Source organism: Littorina saxatilis, linkage group LG1 (assembly GCF_037325665.1).
Source record: "Littorina saxatilis isolate snail1 linkage group LG1, US_GU_Lsax_2.0, whole genome shotgun sequence".
Classification (NCBI taxonomy): Eukaryota; Metazoa; Mollusca; class Gastropoda; order Littorinimorpha; family Littorinidae; genus Littorina; species Littorina saxatilis.
Genome location: NC_090245.1, coordinates 73615674 through 73628638, shown reverse-complemented (window position 1 = coordinate 73628638; position 12965 = coordinate 73615674). Strand labels below are relative to the sequence as shown.

The 12965-nt window shown below is 42.7% G+C and overlaps 1 protein-coding gene across 1 annotated transcript in view; it reads right to left on the bottom strand.

The window, feature by feature from the left end:
• The window catches only part of LOC138978544 (uncharacterized), a 98808-nt gene extending 95111 nt beyond the window's left edge, over positions 1-3697 (bottom strand). The window contains exon 1 of the mRNA XM_070351293.1: positions 2888-3697. Coding sequence (XP_070207394.1) covers positions 2888-3338 — 451 coding nt within the window. The 5' untranslated portion in view covers positions 3339-3697. The remainder of the gene's footprint in view (positions 1-2887) is intronic.
• Between the last annotated feature and the right edge of the window lie 9268 nt (positions 3698-12965).

Genomic DNA, 12965 nt, shown 5'->3' with positions numbered 1-12965 from the left:
ACAGTAAGAACAACTTACGAGTGCAAGGGAAGCGTTCTGGACAGCGCAGTGACATTCTAAAAATAGTAACGTAGAAACGGGAATATGGATTGAAGCCACACGAAGAAAGGGAGATAAACGCAAAACACTTGAGAAGATAAGGAAGAGTTACTGGGAATGGTGAAATGAACAGAAAAACCAAAATCGGTTCAGCGCTGCGCGCTGAGAGCACGTGTTGAAATATCTCAGTCGATGAGGTTGTGTCCGGGGTGTAGCTGAATACGGTGTCCAAATTTGAAAAAGATCCACCGAGAACTTTGGCGTTGTGATGTGGTCTAGCGGCTTTGGTGTGTCGGTATGGGGGCCCGGGTAGCTCAGGTGGAACCAAAATCGGTTCAGCGCTGCGCGCTGAGAGCACGTGTTGAAATATCTCATCGATGAGGTTGTGTCCGGGGTCTCTCTGAATAAGCCCACCAAATTTGAAGCAGATCCATCGAGAACTTTGGCCGTGCATCGCGCACAGACACACAGACACTAGTCGTATACAGTGTGTGTGTGTGTAGAGCAATTCAGAAGAAATTACCGGACCGATCTTCATGAAATTTCACATGAGAGTTCCTGGGTATAATATCCTCAGAGTTTTTTTCTCATTTTTTCGATAGATGTCTTTGATGACGTCATATATATATCCGGCTTTTTACGAAAATTGAGGCGGCACTGTCACACCCTCATTTTTTAACCAAATTGATTGAAATTTTGGTTAAGCAATCTTCGACAAAGTCCGGACTATGGGATTGCATTTCAGCTTGGAAGCTTAATAATTAGTTAATTAGTTTGCTCATTAGAGTTGTCATTAAAATTGATTTTTCAGAAACAGATTAAAAAATGATTGCATTGTATCCCTCATCTTCTCCTGAATTGAAAAATATATAGATTTGTCATGTTTACTCTAAAAATGTGCTCAGAATGAAAGAAAATAGGTTCAGTAAGTACTACGGACGTGTGCTTCGCGGCGGCGAGCGTGACCCGTTTTGGTCTTTGGTATAGTTAGCCGAGACTATCTGAATGTAGTCTCGGCGATGATTGGTTAGTGTTGTTGATCTTGACTAAATGTTTTTATATCGCTTCACGCGACTTGTTTTTTCTGTGGTGTCTCTTGTTTGTCCACTTCAAAGACAGTTAATGAGTTAAGCCAAGGTTCTTATGAACGTGTCATTTTGTCCTGAATTTAACATTCCAAAAATGTAACCTTTCTTGCTCGAGGACAAATATGTGCAGAGAGTAAATCAAAAGTGAAGTCCAATTGAACTGATTTTCTCACATGAGTTACTTTACTATTGGATGTCTTCATCTTGGCCATGGTTCAGACCCCTTACAACTATAGGTGACCTAGCAGGTGTGTGTGCATGCAGGGGCCGGTAATATGAACAGCGTATTTTGGACGGTCGAGCAACCACAGTCGACTGACTGTCAAGTCAGTTGACTGCAGTCTGCTGACCGGCCGTGTTTTGACGGGTAATATGTGCAGCGCGGTAGCACTGACAGTCGGCTGACTAGACAGTCAGCCGCTCAGTGGTATTTTTAGAACATTACAACTTCCGATGTAAACATCGGTCCTGTTTTGGCGGTACCGGTATCTAAATTTCGGCGCCGACCCTAAACTTTTTTTTTCCAAACTCAAATTTTTTTTTTTTTTTTTTTGGGTGGTAAAGAACAGGGTGAGAAAATTTGATCATTAAAAATCTGAAAAATGTAAAAAAAATATTGTTTTTATAAAACGATCCAAATTTACGTTCATCTTATTCTCCATCATTTGCTGATTCCAAAAACATATAAATATGTTATATTTGAATTAAAAACAAGCTCTGAAAATTAAATAAAAAATTATTATCAAAATTAAATTATCGGAATCAATTTAAAAACACTTTCATCTTATTCCTTGTCGGTTCCTGATTCTAAAAACATATAGATATGATATGTTTTGATTAAAAACACGCTCAGAAAGTTAAAACAAGTAGAGACACTGCGGTCGATCGACCGAAAAAGGTGCCTGTAAGCCCAACCGCAGTCGGGCGACTGTTTTCAGTTGGACCGGCAGTTGTTCGCGCTCATATTACTGACTTTTGCGGTTCAACGTCGACCCACCGTCAGTTTCACGGTCAGCCGACCGATGACTAGCTACATATTACCGGACCCTGATGAGCATATTTATAAAGGTGTGTGTGCACTGTGCGTGAATATAGATGTGTCCTGCAAACACAATCTCTTCACTTTGTGTGTGTGTGAATATGTATTCAGCAAACACAATCTATTCACTTTTATGAGTACAAATATACGTGTGTGTGTGTGTGTGTGTGTGTGTGTGTGTGTGTGTGTGTGTGTGTGTGTGTGTGTGTAGTTTGTGCATGGTTGTGCGCGGCCTCAGAAGTGTACACCTGATCAATGATGATGATAATGATAATGATGATAAGGCACAACAACAAAAAAGTCTGTTTACGGTATCCCGACCGACCCTATTTTTTCGCGCGACCCTAGACTTTTTGGGGGCATTTGGGAGAGAAAAAAAAAATAATAAGTCTTTGTTTTTTGGCAAAATAACTTAAAAATATGGTTTTTTGGAAGAGAGGAAAAAAAAAATCCCAACCTACCGACCCTATTTTTTTTGCCTATGTTAGTTACCGTAAACAGACTATTTTTTGTTGTTGGCCTAATGATGATCCTGTCTATGCTCTGAAAAAGACCTATGAAGCTGTTGACGGAGTGATTTGGAACACCACTGGTACAATCTTCCATTTGTTAAATCTGGTCTGTAATTGTAAATTAATTAACTATAATAAAACACAATTGATCACTAATTTCTATAAAACTATTTCTAACATCTCTCACACGCAGAATGTTGTTACTGCACCTGGGTCATAAACATCTTTACGATTCACTTTCTTCAAGTTGCGTTTGGACAGCAACAAGTCCTCTGGTTTGATTTTGGACCGATCAACCTTGGCTGCAGGTGGCGGTGGGGGTGGAGGAGCCTGGGGAGCGTTTGAAGGTGGGGGTGGGGGCGGAGGGCCTGGGGCACTTTTTGGTGGTGGAGGTTGAGAGGTCTGTGGAGCTTTTGATGATGGGGGTGGGAGTGGAGGGCCTTTGGCAGCTTTTGAAGATGGCGGTGTAGAGGCTTGATGAATCTTCTGTGGCTGAGAAGATTTTGTAGATGCAGCCTGTGCTGTTGACGCCGAAGTCGTTGATGGTTTTGACGCAGCAGCTGCTGCATTCTGGGATTCCTGTTGAGCATCGGCTGGTGGTGCATTGGTGAGTGAGGCTTCGGATTTTTTAGAACCCGCTGACGGTTTTCTTTTGTACATTTTGAAGTTTTTACTATACTACAATCAAGCTAAGATACGCATCTTCGCGAGATGGAAGAACAATCCGATCCAAAGTCGTTTCACATCATCGGTTTCGTGGTACCATCTATGATCTAGACGAAGTTCACGATAACCTAAAAAGGTTCCTGCAATGTATCGATCCTGACAGAAGACTGTCAAAGCAAAACTCGCATGATTTCAAATCCTTGTTGAGATCAGATTCACGATTTAATATATAAAAAAGATATGTAGACCTACTACACAATGCGTCTTGCATACAAGACTGCAGTTATATTGCAAAGCTACATTTTGGTGCGACTATTCCCTACACTGATTTCAGTGTACTTTTGTTATCACCCGTAGCCAGGCAGACGTACACACCGGAAGAAATCCAGCTTACAGCATGTCGTGATTCGCGGGCAAATTATTTTATTTCATAAGTTTATGCTAAAGATTATGTTTGGAAAAATATAATTTAGTAGTCATTTTTGTCAAGAATTAAAAAACAACTTCTATACAATCGTTATTTTAGTGTGAGGTTAGGTTAATAAAAAAAATGCGGCATACGGTTTACGGTAATGTCTGTCGTTTTATACAAACCTATCAAAACAACAAAAATGTAACCATCATGAGTCATGGAAGCGTTTCTTTGCAGCCGCTATTATATGGGTTTGTCTCTGTTTTTGAAAAGTTTTTTTAGTTTCCTGTTTTGCTTCAAATAACGTTTTCGTTAAACCGAAACAGATTAATCTAGAGCATATTTGAATTAGTCTGACTCACTAAGTTGTATCATGTCAAGTTATCTTTAAGTCAGTAGTTTTACAGTGATTCGTGAATGCCTGAACGTGAGGCCAGTTGTGATTTTTTTTCTGGTTATACTGGTTGCTGAATCAGGGCCGGACTAGGCGAAGAGGAGGGGGGGGGGGGGTTGCCAGTGGTGGTCCAGGGGGATGTTCCCCCTGGCGGGGTCAAGGGGCAGACTGAGCCCCTTGTGGGGGTCAGGGGGCGAAGCCCCCTGAAGCTGATGGGTAGGTCATATTTTGAGATAGGAAAATGGTCGCTCCTTGCATGAAACGGCATAAAATAAACAATAATAAAAAACATTTAATAAGTGAGGTACATCATGATGTTTAGGCTAGGGGGGGGGGGGTTGCGCAACCCCCATAACCCCCCCGGTAGTCCGGCCCTGTGAATGATGTTTACAGATCAAAGCTAATCATAGTCAGTCGCTCTAATTAGGCCTAACTTTTAATTAAAGGGCAGCTGTCGGGTTGTGGCTCTCAAAATCTGTTCCTTAGAATGAGTTATCATGTAACTGAAACTATACTTAAAAGTTACTTGGTGATTTTGACAGCTTGATAACACAAGTCCGAAGACTTTAGACATGCTACAATGTCTTTAATCGAAGAAAGTTTGCATTCTTGGCCGAGTCAATGCAGCCCGCTCGAAAATTACTTCCCTTGGACGCGTGACGTCAGCCGCGGAATCGGCCGGGTTGAACGGTGCTCTCTTTATGCCGTGTAATGGGCGCAATCGGGTTGTCTAGTCAAGCCCTCAAGCATACTTCACGGGTAGGTGAAGAGAAACTTAGGATGGGGTGACTTCTCCCAGGCCAAAATTTCGCAGTAAAAAACGGAGTTCATAACATGTCTTCTGTCCCCCTCCTGCTTTTGTTCCACTTGAACCCTGTTTTTGTTCAACTTATTGGCAGATATTGTCACGCGTCGAGGAACACAAACACACACACACAAACACACTCACACACAGACACTGACACACAGACGCACAGACACACACACACACACGTGTTATCACACACACATATCAAAACAGTGGAGGCGAATTCAGTATTAGAGCTCACAGTCCTGTGTTATAGCTGCCTTGTTTTGTTTAGCGTGTGCTGACAAAACACTAGCCCCTGCTCGTCAAGCGTTAAACGGTTTGTCTTTCGCCGCTAGCCTGCAGGCGAGTTGGCGTTGTTTATCTCTGGTGGCCACTGTTTATAATTCAGAATCTCGGAACCGAGTCTCAGTAAAAACTCTTGGAGAAGTCTGCAAAGCGAAGACCAGAGCTTTTTTGCTATGTATGTGGAGGTTTTGCAGACGACATTTTGAAGCATACGCGTTGCCATGACTGCATCAAAATGTTGTATTAAAAACTTCGATAAAGTATCTCAGTTGCACATTTTAGCAAGGTCAATCATTATGCTAATTTAAAATCGCTTCAAGCACTTATTGATTAAAACCAAAACTGTGAAATATAATCTGCTAACACTTTCTTTTATCTATCTAGAGAGTATTGCCAGGATGGTCACGTGCTTCCGTCTTAAATAAACGGGATTATGTATGCCACAGTATGGATGAACCGAGTTGCATTCACTGAAGTGGCCGTAACACAGGTTAAATAGCAATCTGTTAAGCACACAATCTCCCCCCCCCCCTCCCCAGCCCCCCAAACAGATTAACAAAATAAAAGAAGATGATTTTAGAAACAGCAGCCGGAGAGAGGCCCGGGGGGGAGGAGGGGGGGGGGATTAAAGATTGGAATTTAATTATAATTGGATAGATCCGCCGCACTGCCAAGAAAAGTGTACAGTGTTTCACCCACTTTCCCGAAAATATATGCATCTGTGTTAACATTGTCAAAATGGAGTTCCAACTTATCATCAGCATAGACCTATAATATAGGTCCCTGTCATCAGTGATCAGACATAACTTAGATGATCAATGTAGGCTATATTATATCTCTGTTATCATGCACTATACTGACTCAACAACACAAATACTTGCTGAATATAATATCTCTATTTGAAAGCATATCCAAAGGAACCTTTTGTCTCCGTTGATAAATATCGAAGTTCATTGCATTATCTTTACTCTAGACTTGTATTCAGTTTCTCTGTCAGAGCGGCAAAGTATCGTCTGCTACAGACACCGACCCAGCAGTAAGAATGCATAGGCTCTAGCTGAATACATTTTATTTTTTTCTCGTCAAAAGTAGAAAATACATTCATTCGTAAAGAAGAACTAGGGTTTAGATGAAAAGGTTAGTCAGTGTAATATCATATATATACCAATAGATTAAGGAAGATTTTTCAAGAAAGTGCCGATTGTGTTTTTTGTGGTTAGGCCTATCTTTTATCGCGAGTTCCGACAGTAGCGGCTCGGTTACTGCGGACCAGCATAACTGAGTTCACACAGAACTATTCTCAGCTGCACTCAACATGGAAAAAACCCTGTGTTAATTGTTTCAAGACAACCACATTTTGTAACACTACTTTGAAACTTCTGCTTCTTGTCATCATTATAATCATTGCAAGGGCTCCAGGAACTGAGAAATGTTAAACACACTTAAAACCACGTAAATGTTACAGGAAGGCGCCTTTACCGCCTATGCATGGTGCCACAGATTTCAGCAGCTAGCGGCCGCCGTGACCTTGCAAGGCGGAGCATCGAAATTTGCGCGGAATATTCAAAAAGCTTAAACCACACTCACTTTTTTTTCTTGAAAACAGCATAAATATTGTTTTAAGCGTAATAAGTTTAATCTGTATGTATGCTGGAGGTGTAAATGCACTAACATGCATATTTTGTTGCTTGTAAGATGTAGTGTTCACTTACAAAACTTTGACAAGTTTGGTCTTTCGGTTGGCGGTGTAATGTGATTCTTATGTACCGGTTCGACATGTAGGAAACAGCAGTATTTAACTGATTTCTTCCGCATTGAATGTTTCTTTGTGCAATCAGTATAGAAGATTGCAGAGAGTGTATTCTGATGATTTAAAATGTGTGTATTATTATTAAGCAGCCCTGATAGTACTGACTATGTCTCTTTCTACTAAACTGACTCAGTGTGTGACTTCTTAACTGTGCACATTTTCAGCCAGAAATTCATTTCTCTTCCTTGTCTTGCTTGCAAATTTGTTCTTTCCTGGCCGAGCGATAACATAAACACTCCTGCCAAGGGTTGTGTTCTGCGATGTTTTAGAGCTCGGAAAGGCAGCAGAGGGCTTGTCATCAGCTTTCCCTAAATGGATTGCTTGAGGGCTAATAAGGAAGGGATACTGCTATATCAGTGGTGGTTGTTGACATCTTGTATATATACAGCTTGCTGAATCCTAATGCATGGGCCAAAGAAGGAAACTCGGCTCCACTGATTTGATATGTACACACATACACACACACACGCACACACACACACACACACAGACACACACACACACACACACACACACACACACACACACACACACATACACACACACACACACACGATAACCATCACAAACACAGTTTGACAAATTCATCTTTGATTTTTTGCGGCCGAACCCCCCTCCCCCATTTTCCACACTAGATCCAGTGTTTCATCTTTGTCTCCGTCTCTCTTCCCTTTATCTTATCTCGTCTATCTACTTGAGTGAGTAACTGAAGATGTATTATCATCATCTCTTTCCTAGATTTTCCCACCGACAGAGTTGGCTTTTGTCTTGAATTCAGTACCTCACACGTACACGGTAATTGGTGTGACACCTCAAGCGGACCTTCTTCATAAGTGTACAGTGTCTGCTGACAAGGGACACGAGGGTCTGTGGTTGAGCAACTTTATGGTTTAACCGGGTGGACTGGAGGAGTAGCAACAGCATGTGAACCACTTTAGAAATGACTTGTAAAGGTTGCAGTCAAAGAAGAGAAAATGTGAACGTGGGTCTTGAGAAGATATTACCATCCTAATACTTTACTTTGTGCAAGAATCAATCACGCGTACAGCATTACAGATGTCCAGCTGTAGTCTACATTGTAGGCCCTACTGTAAACTTCACAGCGGCCTTATCGGCTTCCTCGAGTGACGTCACAGCAAGGCTAACGCTGCGGCGTCTTTCTTGTGCTGACAGAGTTGTCGGTCGCGGATTTTGAGTCGTTTCGGCCTGCCAACTGCTTCGTTTTTTTGCGGATTGTGAGAACTAGCAGAAAGTTTCACGCATTTTAATGGTTTCAAACTAATGATGACAGTGTCTTCTTCTGGACCAAATCAACAGTCTTTAGTTGAATCAACTCGGAAAACTCTTAAACGCGTTTTTGCACGCGACTCCGCGCATTTTTGAGACCAGGCAACCCGACAGCTGCCCTTTAAAGAGAGAAGGACCAAACACAAAATGAAACTTCTTTGCAAGACAAAAACAAGATAGTTATCAGCATTGAGTCAAAATAGCGGGTCCATATTAAACGACAACCGTCCCCTATTTTTTATGCATCTTAGAAAAGCAGCGGATTTCTCAGTGTCAAATCCGACGATGTACGGCGACAGAAACTGAAACTATGATCGCCCGACCTGTTTGTGAGAGCGCCCGACATCGATCTACGGCCACTAACTGATGTCGATAATTGTTTAGTTATCCCAAGGATTTACTCTTACCTTACATAGAAATAAAAAGTACAATAGCTATGATGCATCTTAGCCGGAAGGGCGGTTAGATCCGAAGCAATCACTGACCAAACTGAAAGATGGGCTTGAAGTCATAACTGACCGAAGTTGTTGTAAGCCGGAGGTCAGATGTGTTCACAAATACAGTACAACCCATATCATCTTCCGACCGCATCCACCCCTCATTGAGGCCGTGTTATTTAGGCCGTGTGCAGTGAAGTGAAGCGAGCCAGTATATACGTAGTTACATTTAACAGCCTAGGGCGTATGCAGTGCATTGAATTGACTGAAGCGAGCCAAAAGTAGGGACACGGTTGACTAAATATCAATGTTGCTGCAAAGCAAAGCAGTGTTAAAGAATACTCACAATTATCATGCAGCACATCACCACCAAAAAAACATGAGCCACAAAACATACAATCAACAGCAATTGTGTTAACTTAGCTGAAGGGGCTTGCGTGCAGCGGCGAACAAATGTCAATACATGTACGAAGACCAAAGGCAGAATTTTAGGAACGTATGCGCGTTTACACAGCAAAAAAATGCGTGTCTGTTCGAACAATAGTGATCAGATTGTGATTTAGACAATTCATTGCAGAAAGCAAAGAAAAGAGAGTCTGCCGTGGTATTCCTTTTTACATTTAGTCATGTTGCACAAAACAACAGATAACTTTCTTATCTATGTGTGTGTGTGTGTGTGTGTGTGTGTGTGTGTGTGTGTGTGTGTGTGTGCGTGTGCGTGCGTGCGTGCGTGTGCGTGCAGTGTCAGTCGAAAAACACTGAGAAGAATATTGCGCGCGCGCTTGACACACACAAACACCGTACACACGTAAGCCGAATTGACCAAATAGATACTTCTAAAAGTGCCACAATGTAAAGGTCTGCAAGCTTACTGTCCCTCTAGGAGCCATAGGGATTTCTTCCCCTCCCAAATCACCCACACAGATTACAAAATGAATCATCTCTGCGGATATAACACAAACTTTGATCAAAGTCAACTTGACTTAACAGAAAAGATCAATTTGTATCATTCGTTTTGGCCACAACAAGTAAATGCTGATTTTTTTCAGTAGCCACGGCTCATGTGGGCTGTGTGAGAAGAACAAATACACAATGTAGAGGTCACAGTCACTTGGTGTTTTGCTAAGTAGTCGGCCGTTTTCCCCACAACCTCTATATTTTCAGAATTCTTGCACCAGTGGCGCATGGTGCGTTAGTAAAGTGAATTGAACCGCGGCAAACACACACACACACGCACACGAACACACACGCACACACACACACACACACACACACACACACACACACACACACACACGCGTAAGATTCATTTTTTTCTCATGTTTTATTATGTCAACAACAAGAATAATAATAATAATAATAATAATAATAATGAGAGCTTATATAGCGCGAACCACAATAAACTATGCTCTCCGCGCTTTACATATTATAACTATGAATAAAACCATACTAAGGGAAAGTCGCCAATCCCGGAACAGTCGGCTAACTTGGAACACCTCAATATGCGGTCAACGGGAAACAATTCATGAAAATATTTTTAGCAGAAATGTCGAGTGACCCCTCCCGATGTTATTGCAAAAAGAAAAATGGCAACTGCGGCAAAACCAAAGAAGAGGTACGTTTTTTTTAACTTTTCTCCCTTCTTCTTCTTATTTCTATTGTCTAGAATTCGTTTTATTACTCTTTATCTATATACGTTCACATAAAATGTTGATTGCTATTACAAACCTACATCAATGTGTTACACTATGAACGGGGAAAAAAGATTGGAAACGTCACATGTATCCCACAGCTAAAGTCGAAATCCATGCAGGTGCCATGCGGCTATGCTGGAACACATATAGAGGCAAACATGGAACAGTGTTCCAGCTTTGACGCATTCTGTTCCATCTTACCCACATCAAACGATAAAGTGAACACTGGTGTTTTTAGTCCGTGGCAGGCTAATTGCCCCCTGGATAATTGTTCCCCGACAACTGCCCCCCCCCCTCCCCCTCCGGACAATTGCCCTACTAGGACAATTGCCCCCCGGACACCTGCCCCCCCACCGAGGGAGGACAACTGCCCCCCGGACACCTGCCCCCCAATTTTTTTCTCACCACTCTTCGTGCAAGTTTTTGCAAAAGCCGTTCACTTCAATAAGAGTGTGTGTGTGTGTGTGCTTGCGTGTGTATGTGTGTGTGTGTGTGTCTGTCTGTGTGTGTGTGAGTGTGTTTGCTGGTGTAAATGCGGGCGTAAGTGTGGGCGTGCAAGTGTCTGTGTCGGTTTGTCTGTGTGTATGTCTGTCAGTTTGTCTTTGTCTGGGTGTTTACAGTATTTATGTGTATCTATATATATATACGACTTGTGTCTGTGTGTCTGTCTGTGTGTCTGTGTATCTGTGTGTGAGTTCGCGATGCACGGCCAAAGTTCTCGATGGATCTGCTTCAAATTTGGTGGGCTTATTCAGAGAGACCCCGGACACAACCTCATCGATGAGATATTTCAACACGTGCTCTCAGCGCGCAGCGCTGAACCGATTTTGGTTCCACCTCAGCTATTTTGGTTCCACCTCAGCTACCCGGGCCCCCATACCGACACACCAAAGCCAAAGTTCTCGGTGGATCTTTTTCAAATTTGGACACCGTATTCAGCTACACCCCGGACACAATATCATCGATGAGATATTTCAACACGTGCTCTCAGCGCGCAGCGCTGAACCGAATTTGGTTTTTGAGTTCATTTCACCATTATAAGTAACTCTTCCTTATCTTCTCATCTTCTCCATGTTTTCAGCGTTTACCTCCCTTCCTTCGTATGGTGCACTGTAGTGTGAAGGGGGCATCTTCGGATATTCCCGGCGTTCTGTTACTATTTTTAGAAGGTCACCGCAGTGTCCAGAACGTAAATTGGACCCGTAAATTATCCTCACTGTAAAAGTGCAAAGGTCGAATCAATTTATAGCCACGCGAAAAATACACTGTCATCTATCTCTCTATAGATACGGCTTCTCTGTGTTTGTGTGTGTATGTGTGTGTGTGTGTGTGTCTCTCTATGTGAGCAACACCTGTGCATTGTTCAGTTCTGTTTGTGATGTGGTCTGGCGGCTTTTGTGTAATTTTATGTACTGGCCTTCCTTTGAGAAGCCATAACAGTTCAAAAGGGCTTAGAGATAAGCTCTAACTTGCTCAGTTCTGTTTGAGTGGAGTTCGCCTCCAAAGGTGATTAACACGGTTACATTCGTCGACAAGGATGGGACTCGATATGGTCAGGAATGGCATTATGGCCACTGAATCATTTTCGTGCTGTTCCCATTCCACGAATCTGGGAGGGACCTAAGCTTGGCGGGTCCATTGTTCGGACCCGGCGAAGCCGGCGTACGGCTCTAAGTACTTCTTCCCGGCGAAGCCGGCTACCCGGCGAAGCGGGTATTCATTCTAGTGTGTGTATATGTGTGTGAGTGTGTGTGTATATGTGTGTGTGTGTGTGTGTTTGCGCGCGCGCACGCGTGTGTGTGTGTGTGTGTGTGTGTGTGTGTGTGTGTGTGTGTATTCAAACCAGGAAGCATTATATAGATATCGTTGAGAAAACAAATTATAGACTTCCATTACCTATGAATACCCTCTAGACAACAATACAACACTTGATAACTCGCTAAACATACAGACAAGAATGGGGGGCAATTCATTGTCACGGGGGGCAATTGTCCTAGGCGGGCAAATGTCCAGGGGGCAGTACTGTTGTCCGGGGGGCAGTACTGTTGTCCGGGGGGGGGGGGGGAGGGGGGCAGTTGTCCGGGGGGCATTTAGCATAGAACCGTTTTAGTCACGTACTCAATTCTCTTTTCAGTTTTATTGTATTTTTTCCTTCTATACCTTTTATTGAATGGTTGATTGATTTGTTTTACAGTATTTTGGGACCCGGACGGTGGCTACCCGAAGAAATGGGCTGCGCGTTGTCGGCTGTCAGAAACGGGGAAATGGGTTTGCGTTGCGCATCAAGAACATTTGGTGTTCCTGTCACGACTTTTATGCTGCGAAATATCTTGGTACTGCTTCTTGTGTGGCACCAACACCCCTTTGAACATTATACAGTGCCAGCAGTATACACACGGCATTGATCACACGAGGACTGCACTGAAAGTAGAAAACAAAAGGACATTGAGTGAAAAATCGTTTCTTAGCTTCTTTTTTTACAAAAACAGTT